This window comes from Asterias rubens, chromosome 8 (genome assembly GCF_902459465.1).
Source record: "Asterias rubens chromosome 8, eAstRub1.3, whole genome shotgun sequence".
Classification (NCBI taxonomy): domain Eukaryota; kingdom Metazoa; phylum Echinodermata; class Asteroidea; order Forcipulatida; family Asteriidae; genus Asterias; species Asterias rubens.
The window spans coordinates 14,164,430-14,188,171 of NC_047069.1; the positions used below are offsets into that span (position 1 = coordinate 14,164,430).

At 38.6% G+C, this 23,742-nt stretch overlaps 1 protein-coding gene across 1 annotated transcript in view; it reads right to left on the bottom strand.

Moving 5' to 3' along the window:
* Positions 1–1,959: 1,959 nt before the first annotated feature.
* Positions 1,960–23,742, bottom strand: part of LOC117293515 (carbonic anhydrase-related protein 10-like) — a 59,557-nt gene continuing 37,774 nt past the window's right edge. The window contains exons 6-10 of the mRNA XM_033775863.1: positions 12,343–12,415; positions 6,640–6,794; positions 2,957–3,143; positions 2,296–2,362; positions 1,960–2,258 (exon numbers count right to left, since the gene is read on the bottom strand). Coding sequence (XP_033631754.1) covers positions 2,346–2,362; positions 2,957–3,143; positions 6,640–6,794; positions 12,343–12,415 — 432 coding nt within the window. The 3' untranslated portion in view covers positions 1,960–2,258; positions 2,296–2,345. The remainder of the gene's footprint in view (positions 2,259–2,295; positions 2,363–2,956; positions 3,144–6,639; positions 6,795–12,342; positions 12,416–23,742) is intronic.

Consider the following 23,742-nt stretch of genomic DNA (forward strand, 5'->3'; position numbering starts at 1 on the left):
ACAGTGTGAAATTCCCTTGTTTGTTGATATCCACTCAACAATGATAGCGTCAGCCAGTGGAAAATATTTTTTCAATTAATCTTATCTCTCTTGACCTTGGGGCCACTCGATGAAAGGAAAACATATCGCCTCATCTTTCTTGCAAGATGCGTCGCTAAGGGAATTGAACTTGCAACCTCTACCGTGGTCCATGGTATAAGATGGGTACACTATGAGGGAGCATGGCGATGAGATGAGGTTTTAGGGTTCAGCTGAGTGAGTTGATGAGAGATGGCTGGCGAGATGGACTTGGAATGGTATGACGGCAGGAGAATGATTAAATTCTACTGCTCGCTTCGAAATGAGATAACAATAACCACCACGGCAATTGCTTAACTCGGTCTGGGGGAACAGATTTAGATGGTCGATTATTATGTCTTCAATTATTTTTTTATATTTTTTTTTAGGACTTTGATTCAGAAGTGGAAGAAGCAGGTAAAGAATAACCAGGCAAAATTAAAATTAAATTTCTTACGTTCTGACGTGTCTTGTTTGCATTTATAGTATGGTCTGTCATTTTTGTTGGTAAGCAGTTTGCAATGTCTAATTCTATTTTCTTAAAACCAATTTGGTAACCAGTGTGATGCGACTATTAGACACAATTTCTTAACAGTTATTTTCTGCCGAACTTGGGCAAAGAGATGGAAATGGTGGAACGGTTTGATATTATTTTGCCGAGTCTGTAACAAATCTACAAAAGGCTATTTTTATTTCAATAAAGTCAATAAGTAATACTTGTCTTTGTTTTACCCATACACACTGATGGATGTAAATCACTGAATTCTCAGTGCATACTTGATGGGAAAACAAATCTATACAGGCATTTAACTCGGGTGGGAATCGAACACCATACCTTAGTCATTTCAGAGCTGACGCCTATATGATTTTAGTCTCAGGTCTCGGGGAGTACTGAGGATACAGTGCTGGGCACGCATCGGTGTTTGGGTTAAACTAAATAATACTCCTGATCCCCTATGCAAATTTAATATCTACTGAATTCAATCAGAATTATTTTGATGCTTCACGCAGAGATATGCTTCATACAAAACCAGTACATTCCGAATGCATAATATAATTATAATCAGTTAATTTATGCCCATATTTTATACACTTCAGGCAACACCTGTTTATATACAATATTAAAAGCAAGGAACAAACTCCAAACAAATAATTTTCAACAACAAAAGTCGTCAACTTTAACTTGTTAAAATTTTGCACATATTAAATCGTCGTTTACCTCAAAATGTCATTTTTTTTTTTACAATACTTCCCTAACTTAAACACAATGAATTAATTTAACATTCTTATAACAACAATGCTGAACATGAAACCCTGTGTAAAGCAATACTTTTAAATATCCGAAGGTGGTCAATGAACAGTTTGACGAGATTGGTTTGTTTGTTGTTTGTTTACTTAAAGGCAGTGGACACTCATGGTAATTGTCAAAGACTAGCCTTCACAGTTGGTGTATCTCAACGTATACATGAAATAACTAACCTGTGAAAATTTGAGCTCAATCGGTCATCGAACTTGTGAGATAATAATGAAAGAAAAAAAAAAAACCTGTCACTCGAAGTTGTGTGCGTTTAGATGGTTGATTTCTAGACCTCAAGTTCTAAATCTGAGGTCTCGAAATCAAATTTGTGGAAAATTGCTCGTCACCAAGAAAGGTTTTATGCTAATAATTATTTTGAGTAATTACCAATAGTGTCCACTGCCTTTAAATGACCACCGAGAGGAACAGGACCATCAACTTCAAGAAGTTCTTCTTTCACTCTCTGATTTTGTTAAAGATTTTTTTTAGATGACCTTCCCTTCAAGGGAACTCGTCAAACTCCCACAAGAGGATATAAATGCCAAGCTGGCAACAGCCAATCTCTCTTATACAAACATTGGTTTAACGTATGGTTAGGACTTGCAAAAATCAAGAAATTATGATTCAGTGTAATAGTCATTGTGAAATCAGCGGTTAGCTTACGGGATTCGAACCTACAACCGTGTAATTGTAAGTTTTGTAGTCTAACCACTGTCACTGGACCTCTCACAAACAGACATGAAGTCACTGTTTTCACAGGTACTTCTCTTTAAGCAAAGACGTTCACCTCTCTCGCAATTTTAAAGACCACCTTAGAAAATAAACATCACTCAAATTAACCATCATAAATCAGCCTTAAACATATAAAAGTATATGTGGTAATAAGTAAACCCGTTCCTGGTTCAATATTATATTAAATTTAATTTTAAACTCTTCTGCACGGCTCTGTCTTCAGTTTGGTTTGTTCCCGTCAAGGTCATGAACCCTTTGGTCAAGGAGCTGTGTTTACTGCAAAAATAATGAAGGATACAAAAATGGTTCACAAACAAAACAAACTTGACTTAGTGTTCTAATATGCAATTCACAAACGAGACAATACCTGTGTTACTTTTTTTTTAATTTTTTTTACGGCATTTGCCTGGAATGTTTTATGGCAAAATATCGATAAAAAGGCAACTTAGTTATTGACAACGTGACTACTAATCCGAAGTTCATAAAGGGAATGAGAATGCCTTGTTTCATCCATATTCGGAAATTTGATAGTTTCTTAATTTGATTTTTACTTGATTGGAAAGGAAAAAAATATGTAGCCGACTGCTGCTGTCACAGGGGAACAGTGTTCTATATACAGAGCTGCTCAAGCAGAAAAGAAGAAACAAAATCTGCTAAGAAAAATTTAAAGCAGGATACCAATCAAAGACGGCGGGTATAATGGTATGGTATATTTTGCTGGGTAACCTTATTCTGGTTAGCGAAATTAGATTGTGCTTGGATTCTTTTTGTGCTTAATTAACTCTAAAAATTTGAGCCATGGTGATTTTCTTTTGTTAGGAGAGGGGGTTGTCTTCTTAAATTAAGTCTTAAAATCCTCTGCCTCCCTACCTGTGTATTTAATTTGTCTCCTTGATTTGGGGCAGGATTTGTCGAAGACCGGATCGTCCACCTTCTTGGCAATGTTTGTTCTAACAGCTCGTCTACCAATCTCCTGGAGCGGTCGAAATGTATTCTGAAAAGGTCGGAAGTCCTCCACACCCTTAAAGTCTTGCACAAGTTCTCTTAAACTGTTGAGCTGTAAGATATAGTACCATTAAATTCATTTTAATATTCTTTAAATATTTGGATGATGGGCTCAGTGGGGTTCCTATATGATTTCAGTGGGGATGAGAACCATCTGCACCACGCCCACTGTGGCAGAGGGTTGTGTGCCCCCCCCCCCAATAATTTGTTCACCATAGATTAACACACACTTTTCCTCTTGTCCAGACTGAGTAGGTCTACCCCCTAAAGTAAAATTATATAACTAATTCCTGAGGTTCCCATGGTACGATGAAGTTACAATAGGAGAAGGGAGGTAGGCCTACATCATGCCACATTATCGAGCACCAAATGTAACTCTATCAAAAGGGCGTTTCCCACTATCTCCAGCATATGGACCATCCTTTCCCCACCCCACCCCACCCCAGCTACACCCGCATTTTAAGCCCATCCCCGAGCACCGTTATGTGGAAAATTACCACATCCTATCCATGCCAATGACAAAATATCTATTACGCCTGCTTGCGCGTTTGATGTGCTAACAAACGATGTATCAAGCGCAACACATTGAGCAGACGACATTGATAACAAAAAAGGCGCGAAAATTCGACTTTCGTAAATTTTGGCAGCGTTTGGTATTCACACCGACGCCATGTTTTTATACTGCACACAAGAGCAACATGTCGTTCGTTAACCACTACCGGAAATGCTGCAAGAACTTGTTCTTTTGTTCCTTTGTTGCACATTTCAACTGATGCCAACATTTTGTGTCATCTCATTGGAAGTTCGGGAGACAGTGTCATTGAAATTCTGAAGGTATTTGATAATGTATTTTGGGAATTGTTTGACAGCAACATGTCAGGAATGTTGGCACAAAAGAGCACACGTGTAGCACACAGCACGGCATGTCGACTGGTGTAGTATATGTATGTGAACACGAGTCAAAAGCCAAACGTAAACTTTTCTCTTCACCGAAGATGCCGGAGGATTTTATCTCGTTTGCTTCGAATGATTTGCTGCATTAAGTGAACTTGGAGTTGTCGGCCGTGGTGGTACATAAAGTTGAGAGGAGTATGCCATCCTTAAAGTGGAATTTTGAAGTGGTAAGATCGGATACTTTGACAGATAATATCCCTGCACTTTCGTCGACTTCAACGCCCCCAAGCTTGCGGGTGAGAGACAGAGAAATCACGGCGTTGTATAATGAACATGAAGCATAAGAAAAACACGTTGTCTGTCAAGCTCAACACACTGCATGGCCCGGAGGGTAACTATTCCATTTTCAAGTGCGACGTGTGAAGTTTCAAGTATTTACAAGGTTCGAAAGGACGGAAATAGGATTACGGTTTCCCTCATTATGGGAATATGAGAGTCAAGATGGAACCGAAAAGATGCGGCAATAACATAGTAAGTACGAAGTTAACAGTATTTCTCAAAAATCACAAAGCCTATCATAAAATGTTGGTGTATTTGTTCTGGATAACTTTCTGTATCATGCCACCACTTGCCCACTCATTTTTATCAAAAGGAAAATAAGTTGCTATTTTATTTCACAAAAGAATGAAAAGGTGGTGGCAGGATATGGAAACTTGCCCTGTGTAGGCCTCTGCATTGTGCTATAGGCCTACGTTCACTGCACTGTACACTTTGTTGGCCTACTATTGTCCGCATCGTGCTTTGTATACTTTGCGAACTTCTCGTGATGGTCCCTAACTTAGAAGTGCTTGTGTTATTTTTCCACATTTTTAGCCTAGGGTTCAATGCGGTAATAACAAACATGATACATGTATTTTTCTAACCATCATCCAGACACTTTCATCACCTCCCCCCAACCTAAGACACACAACCATTCAAGTACCCATTAACAAGGTTATATCAGCATAATTATTCTCTTCTTTCAATACAAAAACAAAGCCAAAGATCATCGCCTCGTCTGTCCCCTGCAGGCTAATTTGGTGGTTGTTGTTGTTGCATATAATTTTAAAGGCACTGAGGTCTGGACATTATTTGGTAATTGTCAAATACCAGTATTCCTTTGGTCTATCCATTGTCAAGTACACTTGGTCCATAGAGGAAAACTTCCTCCATGGTCTATCTCAACAACTTTTGGATAAAAGAAAAAATCTGTTGACATTTTGGCTTAATTGGTCATCGAAGTTGCTAGATATTTTTTAAGAAAAGACCCTTTGTTGCACAATGTATGTGCTTTCAGATGCCTAAGAAAGTCTTTCTCAAATTCAAATATTTTACTGAGAACTTAAAAGCAGTGGACACTATTGGTAATTACTCAAAATAATTATTAGCACAAAACCGTACTTGGTAACGAGTAATGGGGAGAGGTTGGTAGTATAAAACATTGTGAGAAACGGCTCCCTCTGAAGTAACGTAGTTTTCGAGAAAGAAGTAATTTTCCACGAATTTGATTTCGAGACCTCAGATTTAGAATTTGAGGTCTCGAAATCAAGCATCTGAAAGCACACAACTCCGTATCACAAGGGTGTTTTTGTCTTTCATTATTATCTCGCAACTTCGACGACCAATTGAGCTCAAATTTCCACAGGTTTATTTTATGCATATGTTGAAATACAGCAAGTGAGAAGACTGGTCTTTGACAATTACCAATAGTGTCCAGTGTCTTTAAATGAAACAAAAACTACACTACTTCAGAGTAACGTTTCTCACAATGTTTTATAATATAAACAGCTCTTCATTGCTCGTTATACCATGGAGGAAGAAAGAGAAGGAGCTCGAACGAATGAACTTCAAAAGTCGAACCCGTGGTACCGTGGTCGTTTAACGACACCTCGTAATCACCCACATACCTTACACAAACAATGGGCGACCTGGCGTGTGTGAATTTGCGCGTGCGCACTTGGTTCTTCGCCAAACTATGGCGTCGTATGTCGTATGGATATAATAGAGGAAAAACTACTTTTTTGAGACGCGATAACATTTTTGGACGCTACTGTACACCTTAACGATTAACACAATTGAATACCAACCACCCTCGTGTGCCTATACCCAAACTTTGATCCACCGCTAGTGACCGGAAAGACACAAAAAATGTAAAAATATGCCATGATGTTTCAGTGAAACACCACAAACGGTAAATGAAAACGTGTATATTCACAATTCTTGTCTCCAATGATTCAACTTTACACGAAGGCAACGGTGCAGAGCAGCGGTACCGCGCGTTCTGTACAAAGAGATCTAATCCTGCTCGTTAATCGGCCGTCCAGCTGGAGGTCTCCTATCTTTTTCCATTGGTCAGACAGGGGCATTGTCAGGGTATTCTTTTGTTACTCTGCGGTTTTGCGGATCGTTCGAGCTCCTTCTCTTCCTTCCTCCATGGTTATACCAAGTAAGTTTTTATGCTAATAGATTTTGAGTAATTACCAAACGTGTCTCGCGCATTTAAAGCAGCATTCTCTCCTTCCAATACAAAAACAAAAAAAAGGACTCCCGCCTCCCCTCTCCTCGAGCAAATTGGGCGGTCTAGTTGTAGCAAATTATTAATTAAAAACCCTTACCTGATACGCGCTGATGCGTAATGGTTTATTTGACACAATCCACGTGACGGTTTCGTAGCACCCTGGTATCGTCAACGAGCCGTCGTACGTCAAATATTCAAATGTTCTCGGTAACAACTGTTTGATGTTGAAATTTGTTACATTCACTTCGTCACCTGGAGAAAAACATGTTAAAGTTAACTAAGTAGAATTTTTTTGTTTTGTTTAAATAAGAAATTATAATTATTAGTCGTGACTCTTTAAGTTTGACAGTAGAAGTTTGTTTTGAGCCATCGATACGTCAAAATATTCAAATGTTTTCGGTAACATCAATTGCTGTTTGATACTGAAATTTGTTATGTTGACTTCGTCACCTGAAAACATACATAAATGTTTAAGTTCACTGAATAGAATTAGCTATGAAAAAGAGGGACATCATAAACATTGTCCTTAGAATGTTTTTTTCAGCTATTAAGATTAGGACACTTTGAATGGTGGGAGAACAGTTTAAAAACGAAGGGTTGCTTTAACATCGTGTGTCGATTCCAAACATGGGTTTTGTTCTACATCAAACGGTTTCCCGAGCCGAATCCTAATCTGAGTTTGGAAAATAGTCCCATGACATCATCTCTCTTTGTGAGGTGGTGATTCTGAAAGGAATCTTTTATGTAACTTATTATGTTGGTAAACCTTAAAGACACTGTACACTATGGTAATTGTCAAAGACCAGTCTTTAAGTTACATACAAGATTCCGTTCAGAATCACACCTTACAAAGAGGTACATGAAGAAAACAAATGAATAAAACGCTCACTGTGCGATAAACTCCAAAGGCTAAATTCGATTAATTATTTCTCATCAAATATGACATAACAGTCATAAATATTTTAAGGGATGTTTTCTACTATCGTCATTATTAGACCGTGTAAGTTTGATGTAAATCTGTGATCTTCACGATTTTGTTTCTTACCATTTCTGTAACGTTCCTCTAAACAATTGTCAATAATTATCATCTCATACTGCCACTTCCTATGTTTTGTTCCATGTCTTTGTATAGTGGGTCTCTTTCACCTGAGGGGTTCAGCCTATTGTGTCCTTCAAGCCTCGGTTTGATTACAAATAATGACCACGCCATTTTAAATGTAGTCGACGGTGCCTTTTTCTAATCTACTACTGTACACACAAACCACTGAAAATTGCACAGTATAGCGCCCTCGTACGACTGCACCGTGCCTTGTTTGTTAATGGAATTCCGGTTGAGTGTTCGAAAATATTACTAAAAAGCAATTGCTAAGCGAAATTATTTTCAAAGCGAAACTTAGCATGAAAACTAAATGTTGCTGTTGCTGGTCACCAAGTTCTGCTTAGCAAAATAAACATATTATGCTTAGCAAAAATAATAATTCTTAACAGTTGTATGCAGTTGCATGTACTTTTGAGGTTGAAGGCAAGTCCAAAATCATCCCACTGGAAACAGTCATTTCAGACTAGTCTATTTAAAAGCGCAGTTTAGGTGCCCTTCCAGCTTACGGGTTCAAGGATAAAAATCACATCCGCGTCTAAGACATGGTGTGAACCTTTTTTAATTCCATTCTCTTCACACCGTCTTAATTTCAGTCTCATCTACAGTCTCAATATCAACAGCTCTTTTTGCTCCCTGGTGCATCTAGAAAGAAGACAAACCGAATTGCTCCACGGATTACGCATATAAATGCGATTGCGTCTTCCCAATGCGATGTGACAGTTCGTGTGTAATGACTCTATCCTTATGCACTCCTCTTAAAGTAAAATTTCATGACCTAAATACTAAATCAACCATTCGTACATTTCTTCATTCGTCGTACAACCAAAAACTGAATGCAAGTTTAATTTCCTGTCCGATTTTAGTCCGGTCTTACGTTTGTCTTCGATTATAAATTATGCTGACAGAAATATTGAGGTTAATGAGTATTAGCATCTTATTGGCCTGGCAAGTACATGTTTGGGACGTAAAGATACACAAAGATGCTTGAACATTTTGATGACTGTTTGATAGGACTTGTTTCAAGTGATCGAAACAAATAAATAAATAAGCAAGACTGTTTCTTTTTAATACACTCTGGAGTTTTCTCGCATAATTATTATAGTCAGTTTAACATTTTGATGCCGAGACTGTTTTATAAAGACAAGTTTGTCCCGAAACAGGCCTCAGTGAAATTTGTATTTCTATGAAACCATAGATTGAACTTGACTGAAATTATAATTTATATGAGATCTGAACCACCAGTTCTCAGTTGTATAAAGTATTCTTTAGATGTACTCCTACTACTGATGGTTTTGTTGGCATTGTCAGAATGAGGAATTTTTGTTCTTTCGTGGAACATTCAGTGGAAATTTCTTTACATGCTTTTCACCTCTGTCCTGCTCAAATCCCACCAATTGAGACAAGAGCCTTCAAGCATGTGGATTTGGGTTGTCAGTTCCATTCCCGATTGCGTGGATTTCCCCGTTTGGGGGGTTTCCTCTATACATGTCAAACTGAACAATCTTCTCGTTGCCTATGACATCCTGTTATTTGCACGCGCTGTTGCATTTGTAATAAAATATATAAGGTTCACAATGCAGCATGAGAAACTTGCATAGGGGCCTACTATTCCAAAATGTCCATGCTGGTTTTGAATAAAAATTGCGTACAACTATTGCAAGCATCTGTGAACGTCTTTCGACTTTCCTGTTAGCATCAAACCTGTCCGTCAAAGTTCACTCTTTCGAGTTCACGTGTCACGTACAATGCAACGTGCTTCATCCCCTATTCCTCTTCACGCTCTATTACTGACGCATCTCAGCCATTCTCAGCAACATCCTGCTTTCTTGATACACCCTCACGTTTTATCGGTTCCCCCCCCCCCCCCCTCTCTCCTACCCGGTCACAATTTTTTCCTCAAAAACTGTCATGATTTGTTTTCTTTCGAAGGACTCCCTGTTTTGAATCGATTCACAAAAAAAGAAAAATTCCCCATTGAAAAGCACTATGGCAGTGGCAATTTTGATGTACAGAAACAAAATTGCTCCCAGTCTCAATTCCGACAATCCAACCCGTCATCACCGGGGTGTTTTTGTCAGGTCGTGCCTTCTGAACCATGTACATCGCCCGGGCAAAGCGACGCGATCGACCGGGCGTCCAACAGATCGAAACACGGTGGATAAGGCTATAGTAAAGACCGGTCTTTGCTCCGTGCTCGCATAATTATATGTTCAAGTCCGCGTGTAATTTTGCGAAATACAATAACTATAATCTATTCCTGATTTAGTTAGGATTGAGTGTTTGTTTTGGAAGCAATTTCCAAAACTTGTATAAAAAATCTATGTTTTAACGACGGTTATGCCGTATCTGAGTTGACTACTGTGATTACGGCTACGACTGTTCCTAAGGGTGTTGCTAATGACATCCCATTCTTCAGCGTATGGTGACTCATCATCGTAGCCGTAGCCATAAGGGAAAAATCTGTTTAGAATTCCATGTCATCACGTTATTTTAAACAATTTATAGAAACTTTGCAGGTGCTGTGATCCATGTATCACTTCTGTTTGCATCTGCCACAGAACATAATTTCGATGCTAATTTTGACATCTCTCACAGCACGACAATATTTTAAAGGGAATGTTGACGTGTCTTGTCCTGAGCAGTCGTACTTTAGGGTTTTCTGATTTGAAATAATAAATAATGCATTTATTGGGCGTTTTTAAACATGCCCCTTAAATTCGCCATAAAGCCGATTTCACGAAACGCTAGGACTAATCCTATCTCGTGTTAAGACGACTAACTCGTCCTAACTTAGCATGTTTTTAGTGCGTCCTAACGTCTATGGATACGGAACTTAACTCGTCCTAAGTCCTAAGATTAATCCTAAGTTAGGAAGAGTTTGGGGAAATCGACGGCTGTTTATTTTTGCCCTAAGCATTCAAGAAACCATCTCAATTCCTAGGAGATGCAGCACCAGCAGCCATTTTTGGCGCACGTGGTGCTAATCATTCACATCGACAATCTCTACCCTCACCCTCTGCCTTTACATGACTGGGATACTAAATAGAAAATAGTGCAATATTGCCCTCTCAGTCCACCATTGGATCTTATGTCTCGTATTGTATCAACCAATCAATTTTTTGGAGGTTCACCCAAATCTAATTTATTATTTTTTCATTATCTTCTTTTAAGGACTGTTAGTCTAAGTGTGCTTGCTTGTAAAATTTTGTCTCAGACTGCCTCAGTTTTAATATTGTATTTTTCTTCTTTGTAAATTGCATGTAATTCAGCCTTTGGCTGCAATGTGTTTTTTTTTAACAATAAACCAATTAACACTGGTACCCATCTACTCCTGGTTAACGAGAAGTAATGTTAGTTTTGTGTCCCGTTGCCATGAACACAAGTGTCACAACCGGGGTTTGAACCTACACTCTGATGATTTTGCAATCAGAACCTGAGTTCATTGTTCCAGGGGTTGGACCAAGCGTTCTTTATAGTTCCAATTGTGATTATTGGAGACAATCGACTGGCGTCAGACACAAAGGATAGAGTATAGACAAAATGTAATTAATCATCTTGTGTTAATTAATTGCCTTTTACGGTCGATGTTAGTTCAGGTATAATTATAATTCATGACATATTTAAAGACTATATTTTTTGTCTTCTTTTTAAGTTACTGACTTTAATGATATCATTACACTGTTGCTTTAAAGTGTTACCGATGAGAGCACGCCACGTTAAATTTGGTCAGAGCTTTGTATTGAGAGAGTTGCGGCATCTTGCGATTAAAAGCAATTTCCACACCGAGTGTGACATACTATACTAGACTGGCTGTATATTTTAAAGGCAGTGGACACTATTGGTAATTGTGAAAGACCAGTCTCCTCACTTGGTGTGTATCTCAACATGCATAACATAACAAACCTGTGAATATTTGAGCTCAATTATTGGTCGTCGAAGTTGCGAGATAATAATGAAAGAAAAAATACCCTTGTCACACGAAGTATAGTGTGCTTTCAGATGCTTGATTTCGAGACCTCAAAATCTAATTATGCGGTTTCGAAATCAATTTCGTGGTAAACCACGAATTAACGAAGTAACGTAGTTAGAACTACGTTACTACGTTGCTTCGTTAATTCGTGGTAACTACGTTACTTCAGAGGGAGCCGTTTCTCTCAATGTTTTATACTATCAACCTCTCTCCATTACTCGTTACCAAGTAAGGTTTTACGCTAAGAATTATTTTGAGTAATTACCAATAGTGTCCACTGCCTTTAAGCCGTCTCTATATTCGGGCATACATAGGGTTTTTGTGCGCCCACCTTAAATTACCAAGAAGATTTACAATTTTCACAAATTGACGTGCACCGACACTTTATTCCGGAAGTTGTTGGTTCAATTCCGCAAAAGTATTTGGCTTTGTTCAACACCAAATCATTTTAAATTTACCCAGTCAGGTTGACTTTCCCTTGTGGTTTATTATTTTAAAATAATTATTTTGCAAAATAAAATAAACTACCGTAAGAAGAGATTGAAAAAGGTGTACTTTACGAACACGATTTAGCCATCTTGGTTGTTTAAAATTTCAATTATTGAAGTATGACGTCAAATTCAAATCAAACCAAAGTTGTAAAGGGTAATGTATTTAGTCTGACCCCAAGGGGTCAGACAAAGGGAACAAGACAATTGTTGATAGCGGTACATTAAAATCGTAATACTTACCTCTGTAGACAATATCTTTCAAGACGTCAACACTAGTAATTTTGTTGAGTCCTCGACTTGTTTCATTACCACTCTGTCGAAAGATAACAATAACATACAATTTAACGTGTTATATTATACAAGTGGCAACGTGCCCCTGGGGACAGTGGAGTTGGGGTTTACAGCCCAAATCGATTAAGAGTGTAGCCCTCGCCTTGAAGTGACCGTCCGGTCTTGTGATCTTAATAGGTGACATTAAACAAAACTGTATCGAAGGCATCCCGAAAACAAGTTCTATAATTGCATGTCATTTAGATGCCGTTCACTACTCAATGGATTATTTTTGTCTAAAGCCTTTAAGCCCACTAATTTGCAAAGAAAATTAAAACTAAATTCACAGCAATAAACAGAAACTACCCGCAGCCAAAAACACAGTATAATTTAAATTTTAATAGTTTGTAAACCGATTTCTGCCAAAATTGCTTAGCAGATGAAACTTGCTGTAAGCGTTACTTCTTGGATGTGAAATTGAGCCGTATGGGTGCACCGGCCCGGCCCTGCCTCTCACAGTCATGATCCACGTAATTCACCATATCATACAGGCCTTTGTATTAATAAATAATTATCTTGTAGCGTAGCCCCTTTACAAAGAGTGGCTCTAAGCCTTCCTTAGGGCGAACATAAAAAAAAAAATTAAGATTGCAAATCTTGTCCAGTCTGGAATTTCCTTTGTGGCTCACTTTAAAGTTTTAAGGATAAAACATGCATGGTAATACTGTCAAAGTGCTTGGGAATCGTAGAATTCTTCCAAAACAAAACGATTCGACGGGTGTCTCTCATCGGAGGCCATATTCTATCAAGCTTTTTTCCATCAGTAAATAAAGTTGTTTTGCTTGCTGCAGCTGTGTTTACGGATAGCATCTAGGTTCAAACTGGTCTAAGGCCCGCATGGCAAGCAGAAAACACATGCTTACATGTTTTTATTAGTTTTCTTATGTATCATGGCCGTATGATTCAATGTATGTTTTTCATTTTGAAGGCATTTGTGCACGGCCCCTTGACATTCCTCTAATATTATGAGTATGATGAGCAAAAATGTTCCCATGTTCGTGATTTTCCCACTAATAATAATTGGCAAATCTCAAGTGTTCCGGTATGTACTACATACACAAGGCTGTCGCTACGGTGCTCTCCAATAATATTGACATTACAGTGTAGAAACTATATTAAAGGCACTGGACATGCACAATTGGTAATTTTGAAAGACCACTATTCTCATTTGGTGTATCCAAACAACATTATTGCAGAAACTAACAAATCTGTGAACATTTGGACTGATGAGTTGATCTCCGAAGTTTGCAAAAGAAAACACCCTTGTTGCACAAAATAATGTGTTTTCGTGTTTTCGTTTAGATGCCTAAAAAGGCTTCAGGCCTGAAGTATTTGAATACAGGAGTGAGAAAATACCTCTTTCTCAACTACTACGTTACTTCGGAGGGAGCCGTTTCTCACAAAGGTTTATACGATCTTCAGCCTTTAATTGCTAATTACCAAAAACTTGTCCAGTGCCTTTAAGACAACAGTTCTCCGTGTAGCCATAATGCTTAGAATCATTTATGAGGAGATAGTAAATATCCCTTCATGGCAATGTACATTCCTTGAGATACCGACGACAGTCGCAAAGCATCATCAACAAGAGTCCAATTAGTGGCTCGTAAATATTCATTACTACAAGACGTTCAAATTGATGTGCACCGTGGCAGGGAGATGATCGTAGTTTATGACTTCTTGGGAGTCTGTTGCATGTGAGGTTGTGTCTGAGCAGCCGTGAGGAGCATGAACTCGAGTAATTAAGAACCATGGCCGTCGTTGTGAAATGACTATTTCAGATGACCTTATATATAACATTTTACCAATGTGTAAAATCGTAATGCCAGACTTACCCATGTAAAAACAAATGTGGTGTGTTTTGTTGCACGTTGCTGTGTGGTCTATTTTGACATAGTTCATAGTGTTGTCCGAATGTGGGTTCAGTTCCCGGTCATGGCACGTGTGTCCGTGAGCAAGCTGGCAAGACGCTTGACCGTATTAGGTTCGTCCATTGTTCGTCCTTCGGATGGGACGCTTACGTCCGGACGTAAGCCATCAGATGCTGTGTGTTTTGTATAGGTACTGTCTGGTTGTTGCCTGCTTTTCAGGCATTTTGAAAAAAAACGCACCACCCTCTAAACCTTTAAAAACTGCTGCATAAACGGGTATCATAATTCAAGCATAACTTTGCACACTTGCCGTAACATAATAGGAGGCGTTTTGAAACATCCTCTGGTGGTGCGATGATATGACGTGCTTTGTAGAAGAATTGCGTATTGAGTCTTAAATTTGTAGGCCAACCCTTAAGATTAATTGGTTGATGGTGTAGCTTTTCTTCATAGAATGAAGTCTCGCGCTAGTTAACAAATTCGGGAACACTTGGGTCCCATGTATACAACAATTTCAGCGCAAGAATGAACCAAACTCGCGCCCGAACGGGTCCCAATTGTCGAATACTCGCGAGACTTGTACAGTCTATACTATAAAGGGTGCGTTCGTTTAGCTTCCCTGGGTCGACCCCGCAGTGCTCACTCGGGTGAGCCCCTGACAAGAGCTAATCGAACGATCATACTCGCGTGGTGACGGCATGTACCTCAGGTCACCCCAAGTGACCCACTCCAAAAGCAGGGCACTGGGGGCTGACCCGGGTGAGCCCCTGGAATGACGTCAAAGCTATTTGAACGTACCGGGGCAGACCGGGGTCGACCCAGGGAAGCTAAACGAACGCACCCAAAGTAATTCCTATACACACTTTGACCCGAGCAGTGTGGCCAATGAAGTGTCAAGGTTAATAACGTAGTACCATTGAAATGTGACACTATGGGTCCGTTCGTTTAGCTTCCCTGGGTCGACCCCGGTGTGTGGCGGTTTTTTTCTTCCAGGACGAACGTGTGCAGATAATTACCCCCGTTCGTCCTGGAAGTAAAAACCGCCACACACCGGGGTCGACCCAGGGAAGCTAAACGAACGCACCCAAAGTGTAACCTTAACATCAGGATGCCATGGAGTTCATGCAACAGATAATTTCATTCTATTGTAAGAATCTTGAAAAATCTGAAATGGTGCTCAGTTATTTACAGCTCCGCCCGCAGAAATTCAATATTGGCAAACAAAAAGGAGCCGTACACCGTACTATTCTCGCAAGAAACTGTTTGAGCAATGAATTACTGGATGTACTCTCTTGTGGTAACCTAAAGATGGCTCTTAATCACATTTCGTGCCATTAAAGAAACGCTCCAAACGGTCTCCCGCAGCATTTGTTTGTCTTCTGCACCACTGTCGTATAGCGCCTTTCAAAATCGATTCAAAAAAGGGAATCCTTAAAAAAGGAACATTTTTGTCGAGGATGGCAATTCTATACAACAGAAGAAAAAAATCTCCCTGTCGAAGAGATCCGAACAATGCAAATAATCATTTTCCGGTCACGTGACTACCATTAATGGCGCTCCACATGAAGAGTCAACAGCGAGGCGTGTGTAATTGATACCCAGGTTTCCCGCGCGGTTTGATTAAAGTCAATTGATTAACGTCAATGGTAATCAAATCACAAGGGCACTTATCGAACATTCCCCTGTAAATGAAGTGTTTCTTGGGGTTTGTTTTAAACGTGGAGAGAACCATTAAAAGATTAAAAAGGAACGTCGTCGTGTATCTGTTTGGATTAGCCTTGAAAAGGGCAGGTTTGATCGTATGAGGTGATGGGAGGATTTCGCTTACAGGTTGGTGGGGGAATCTTGCACATGCAGGGTTACATTTCTGAGAGCTGTTTGGCGAAAATGTTGCTTAACAACACTGTTTAGATACAAATATGTATAGGTGCAGTCACAAATAAGTGACATGACATCATGTTATTTAACTGTTCTTATTTATTAGCCCACTTGTGTATTTTAGTATTTAGTATAGGTGCAGTCGCCAGCAATTATTTATGATGTCATAATTATGTTACTGCGCTAAGCGATTTAAATGTTTAGTAAGTCTTTGGTTCAAACAAACCTCAGGCTGATTGTATTGCCCTGTATCAATCCAAGGCCCATTTAAGTATTTTTTACATGGAACTGCTTTATACACTGAATTTGCAAAGCATAAGACAGTTAATTTCGCTTTATGTTACCAACTGAATACCTGTCCATAATCTTTGTACCATTGCAACTGGCTTATTTTTTGCCTAGCAGACATTCGTAGCTTCTCGGTCAAATGATATTCCTCGGGGCAGTGATTTCCCAAAAAGTTCACTCATCAAATATTCAACCTGGTTTTGAAAATGATGAATTAGAGCGCCTGATTTTGTGTAATGATGTTTTCAAAGCATCGCGGAGCGATCAGCGATATTTGCAGCGTCCATGAATAAACATTCAGTTTAAGTACCGCGTTCAACGTCACGATTATTGTGCCAGTGCTCGCGTCTTAAACTATTGGGTCCTATTTTGTAATATCCTGTACGCCGATGTTATGCTTTGACTTGAATTTGAGACAGTCGATCTTTCTAATAAACGGACAATAAATTTTCCAGAGCATCTGTAGCAGCCGCTTCGAATTCCACTTCTCCCTCTGCGCGTGTCTTCACAAGCAATGGACATGATCGTATTGCTCCCAGACGTTTTATTCTGTACATCAAAATTGCCACTGTCGCAGTGCTTTTCAATGTGGATTTTTTTTCTCTTTCTAAATCGATTCCAAAAGGGGAACCCTTGAACAAAAAACAGGGTTTTTGTTACTTTATTCTGTACATCAAAATTGCTACAGTCGTAGTGCTTTTCAATGGGTATTCTTCTAAATCGATTCAAAAAGGGAAATCTTACAACAACAAAATTTTGAAAATTTGTGAGGATGACAATTCTTTACTACAGAAAAAAAATTGCCTCGCACAGACACGTAGCACAGCCGACTGGCCAAGCAAAGCAAATTGACATGGTCTCCACTTCGGTTATATTTACACACTGAAGCGTGCGTGACCTATTTAACTCACAGCATACAGCCCCTCCTCAACTGATTTCCCCCATCAAACAAGACAAACAAATCCCCCCTTCACCGTCCAACCCCCTTAAGAAAACAAAATTCAAGGGAAAAACTCATTCTTGGGGGAATACTCCCAGCTTGGCAGAGCACTTTATTTGCACATCATTATTGACTCTCAAGAAGCTACACAATCCAGGTTGTATTTCTTACAAATACACACGAAATCTTGACCTAAAGTGTGTTTTGATTAGTCATCACTTCAATGGATCGAGACATGACCTTCGGTTTCTTTCCTCTTCGCTTGGAGGAGACAAATCTCCTCTGATTTGTCCTCCTTCAAGACGCACTGAGGCGCAAACAATGATGCTACTATTACAGGTACATCGTTGCAATATCTCGCGTGAATGGTCGGGAATTGATTTTCGCTTGTGGCGCACCCCTTGTCTTTCCATCACACCTTAGTGTAGTCTTTTTTGATTGATGAAAGCAGTTGTATCTACATCAGAGGGGAGACGGAAGTGCATCAGGGCATGATGCAAGGACTAATCAACTGAATTAATCATGTGATATTTTTTCTGATACCATATCAGTTTGCAAACTATATCCAAGTTGGTGTAATTATGTTTTGTCATATGATTGGCATCCTAAATGGGGAGAAGGGGGGGGGGGGGCAATCGGCAAAGGAAAACATAGCAAGCTAGCAATCAAAATGTTACTAAAACATGTAGGATACCGTATGATAATACCCTCAGGCAATGTGAGGTAACTATGTAATGTATTTATGTTTTAAAATGGACTATGGTACTTTCCCTTTCAGAATTCCGGTGGTAAAATTAGTGTAACGAGTCCATTATTTCACCGGACACAATAATAAAGGACTGGGATTGCGTGCGAAAGGGAGCACATACGAAATTGTGCCTTTTAGTTGTTATTTGGCATATGTAGACTCAAATTGAAGTCGAAACATCAAAACAGCTGAACAGAAAATATCCCCTCTTTTACAAACCTTGTGATTAAAAGGGTGTTCAACTTACTGACTGGAAACTGTAATTTAATATCAATAATGCAGTATTTTGAAAATATGTTATACCAACTGTCACATCTCTTAGTATAGGCCTATATAGCGCAATTCTCAAAAATGACAATTGACGTGAAAATCCGCTTAACAATCATGCCGAGAAATGTATTGTTATAGTCCCCTAATTCAGAACAGTGTCATCTTCCATAATGTCCATTTAGTTAGATACCATTTTGGGATGGCTTTCCGAACAACATCAAAGTAATCTTTGCAACCAGTTTGTTTTTATTTAATTACTGTGCACTGGTAGCTTCCGTTGTGGATGGATTCATAGTGGACTGACCAATCTGTCACGACATCGGCTTAAACATACTATTATGCTGTCCAAGTGTATAATTGAGTGCTATACTTAACACGTATCGATCACACTTAGCTTTTGTGGAAACAGTGCAACATTAATTGTGTACAGTTCAATTATTGCATTGATTTTATGCAGTATATTCACACGTCCATTCCCTCATAAGTGAAGAAGTACATGAACCCTAGAGTAGCCAACATGTCCTTCAGTAAACTTTATGATGGTGGTGCAATAATTTTTTACGGGTTTCGTTCCCCGCCCTCGCCTCGCGTGAGTTCTGATCCGGGCGATATGATTTATCACTTACATATTATGGATACCGTTATAACTGTTTGCAGTTCTTGGATTATACAGCGGACGTGTGTCCATGATGGAAGATTTAATGGTGCTAATGGCATACTGATGAACAACTCAGAGAAAAGTACATTAGCTTTTGTTTAAAGGTATAATGCCATCAGTGTTTTAGGCGCATTTTAATCCTGCTTTTACGTAACAATCCTTGAAAGTCTTCGCTACGTGCTCGAACTAGGAAAATGTATACCTGTTCAGATACTGGCATTGCTTAAGGGTCTGTATACGTTTGGTAAATACTAGAAAATTTGTGCAAATACAAACTTACTTGTCAGTAAGGAGTACAGCAGCTGTGGATAGTATAGTACATTGCCATTTGTAGGCAGCTTTTACTTCGTAGTGCTATGGTTATGGGAAAATATATCATGTTTCTTTTATAACAATTCTAATCTGAAAAGCGTTATACCGACAGTAACGTTGAAATTACCACTCCTGATTTTCGACAATTTCTAAAAAGGGTTTTAATGAATGCTTATTTAACACCAATATTCGACAGTCTATGTTGTTTATTTTTCAGCCTGATTTTGTTGTTGTTCATAACCTGGCAATACGTCATCTTGTTGTCGAAGATGTGAACAGTGGCTGTTGGGTTTGGACACTACCGACAACGTTTCTAATGTAGTTTTGTACTATGGTTTGAAAATGTTTTCGCTTGAAGTTTTGTTTCGGTCACTATTTGACGTCCCTTTAAATTGTGCTTTCTGTTTTAGATAAACTAACATGCCAGATGTTTGTAATGGTATGCCATTAATATATTCGTTTCGTTTAATCTCTGTATAATAATAATAATTGAAGATGCTTGCATAACATAACGCATTTGAGGTCCATATGCGTTCGAAAAGAGGGGGAGAAAGGACAAAGAAGGGGAAAACAAGTTTGTACCTCAAGTCTTCTCACACAGTCCAAAAGTGAGGGAATAATAACAGAGCGAATAGAAGAAGCTAAATGACAGACAAAATGTTGTTAAATTTACCGTTGTTATTGATTGAACAGATGTGTTTTAACCAGGTTCCGAAATGAATCAGTAGCTTCAGCCAGAATTAACATTTTGTTCAGGTAAACTGTTCCAAAGTTGCAAGGCAACAGCACCTTGAAATGAGTGTTAACTATAACATGTAGTTGTAGTTGTCATGGCTCGCAGACGATTTTTGTTTCTGGATCGGGTTTCCTATGCTAGTTGACACCTATAGCCCTCCATGAAGATAGGTACCATGAAGACACTGATAAGTTTTCAAGTTGACAATTGCTCATTGCTATTTGCCAATTATCTTAAAGTAGACTGTAAAAAAGGGGCTGTACCAAATGCATTGGCGTCCGTTGAATAAAACGTCACTGTTCTCACCGAACAGACCCCCAGTAGAAGCCATCTTTGATGGGTTTTAATGCTTCTCAATACTAATGAATAAAGGTCAACATTTTTTAGTCACAATCATCTGGCGATGATTATGACAACATGTGCACTTGGAACTCCGAACGATGGAAATGTTGAAACACTCTCTCATTCGCGGACATTAAAGTATGGGTGAAATGTATAGCATATACCATGAAACCTTTGTTTACAAAAACATATACAAATTCTGTACATTCCAGGGCCTTATGGCCGGCAAAATACTGCACTTACTAGTCATCCGAGAAATTTTACATTTTGTGTCATGATTTCCACATAGATTCAAGAGTTATCAGGCAAAAGCTGAACAAGATTTGAAATGTGTCCCCTTTAAGTGTATACCCCAGACAGTGAAATCTCCATACTAACATTTTGCTTTCTTCCATTGAGCTGTGTACAAATCGGGCCTGTATAAAGTTCATCGAGCTCTTTGGCTCTTTTGGGTGTAATATCACATGTTTCATGGACAATAACGCCCTTAGATGCTGAATGTGATAAACCTTTGTGACACTATTGGTAATTACTCAAAATAAGTATCAGCATAAAACCTCACTTGGTAACGAGTAACGGGGAGAGGTTGATAGTATCAAACAGTGTGAGAAACGGCTCTCTCTGAAATGACGTAGTTTTTGAGAAAGAAGTAATTTTCCACAAATTTTATTTCGAGACCTCAAGTTTAGAATTTTGAGGTCTTGAAATCAAGCATCTGAAAGCACACTACTTTATGTGACAAGGGTGTTTTTTCTTTCATATAAGTGTCTCGCAACTCCGACGACCAATCGAGCTAAAATTTTCACAGGTTTGTTATTTTATGCATATGTTGAGATACACCAAGTAGAAAGACTGGTCTTTGACAACTACCAATAGTGTCCAGTGTCTTTAACTGAACCACAAGACATTTCATAACTCAATTTATTTTTTAAGGATAAAATTACCTGTAATTTCAGGCTGGTGGAAGCCTCCCGAATCATCCAAAAATAACTTCACTGTATGGTAATCCATCACCAATTTGGACCTTGGTAACATTATAAGGACTCCAATGGAAATAATCCTAGTTGTTGTCTTTTTGGTGTGGCTACCTTTTAAAAATATTATGCCACTGGTTTTTATTTCTGAATCATTTTATAGCCCTTACCTCTTATTTATTTGAATTTTGTTTATGTAATGGTTGTTTTGTCATGTTTCTTGTCCAAGTTTTGTTTTCAATCAAATCGAATTAAATCATATTCAGTATTATGGCCCATTATTCAGAATTAACGTACCACGACATACGTCAGACATCATCTTGTGTAGGAACTTAGCGGGTTCTGTTTTCTATTTGAGTTAAAGAATAACTAAAAAGAATTTTAAAATGTTGTCATCCTCCGAAAAACGAATTGCATGTGAAATTGAAGTGACCCGACAAATTTTTAAATCCTATAATTAAAAGTTAGACACTATAGTTAGGTTACCATAATGAGAAGTGCATTTAATACATCCGTTCATACTCTGGGTACAAGACATGGCTATTCAATATTAAGGTCAATCGATGTGTTGCATGGTACCTAAGCATTTCATTTTATCAAATTGTCCATTTAAGCCGCAAATGTGGCAATAAAAATGAATTGGTTACTGATCATTCTGGTCATCCCCATGGGCAATTTGTGTTTCTCTTGGCTTATATCAGCACTGGTCATGCGCCGAACTTTTCATAGAAATGTGTAATTTCCATGTCTGTCTACTTTAAAGGCTCTGGACGATATTGGTAATTACTCAAAATAATTGTTAGCAAAAAAACTTACTTGGTAACGAGCAATGGAGAGCTGATGTTGAAAATCTAAAATATGGTGAGAAACGACTCCCTCTGAAGTAACGTAGTTTTTGACAAAGAGGTAATTTCTCTCAAAAATAATAAAATACTTCAGCTGGTACCTTTTATAGTGCATCTGAAAGCACACAGAATTGTGCAAGAAGGGTGTGTTATTTTTCTTAGAATATTCTCTTGCAACACCGATGACCAATTGAGCTCAAATTTTCACAGGTTTGGTATTTTATGCATATGTTGGGATACACCAAGCGAGAATATTGGTCTATGATAATAAGCAAACGTGTCCGGTACCTTTAATTGCGAAAAGTAGTCGTGAACAAAAATATTTCGCAAAAGTAATACCTCGTTTTAGAAAACGTCAGCTACTAAATGAAAAACAGAAAAATCAAGTCGGTTTCTTCGAAATGAGCGGTTGGACTTTATTTTTGTTTTTATTTTGTTCGAAGATTTTTGTCATAAGTGCGGTAGATTAGTTCTTTGGCCTGGACTTTTTTTTCCTTTCCCAATCAGAACGGACGTTTTCTTGAAAAACAAATCACACATTTATCTTGCCATTAGGGGACTCCGACCTCAAATGCCATTTGAATTAACTTTTATATAATTTTTGCTCTTAATTTTTTTTTAATAGCCCTCAGTCAAGATTGAATGTCAACCTGTACTTTATGTTTTCATCAAACACATCTCCGTCACATTCAGGAGTGTTTCCCCCAAGTGTGGGTGGGGCCCAGGGGACACAACCCCCGCAGACAATCTGAGATCTTAAGATGTTGGTCAAAACAATGTACACGTCAAGAAAAAAGCATCGAATCTTTGACAAAGCACGTCCGGATTGTTAACCAATATTCCGGAAGAGCGTAAATATTTGTCGATAACTGTACCTTTGTTTTACCAAATTGTGGGTCAGTCTGTTTTTTGTTTGTTTTTTTTTTGCTTAAATCAACAGTAGGAGTAATTGTGTTCAAGATGAGTAAAGCGATGTTGATTTACATTTAAAGAGTTAAACTATCTCATATTAACCTCCAGGTTTTACTTATTTTAGGAACGCGCATGTTTTCAGTTATACCGTGTTTTTATACTCACTTGTCATTCACTGTGTTTGTTGAGTTTGGAGCAAAGCAGCATCTAGCTTCGGTTAAGTTTATTACCATAAAGACTGGTATTGAGCAGACAGCGGGAAGATGTGCCATTCTCTGACTGTTTTGAATGTTTCTATAATATTTTGACAGAACAGCTTTTCTCAAACCTTTTAGGTGGTAAAGAGACAACAATGTTGCCGCAAACTGGTGGCTACGGCTAACGGCTATGACTTTTGCTTAGGGTGTTGCTATGGATGTCCTATACACCTCAATGCATGATGACGTTGTGACGTAGCCGTAGCTGCCAAAATCCGGACACGCCTATATGTCAACGACACCATGTACATGTTAAAGGAAACGTTGCCTTGGATCGGTCGA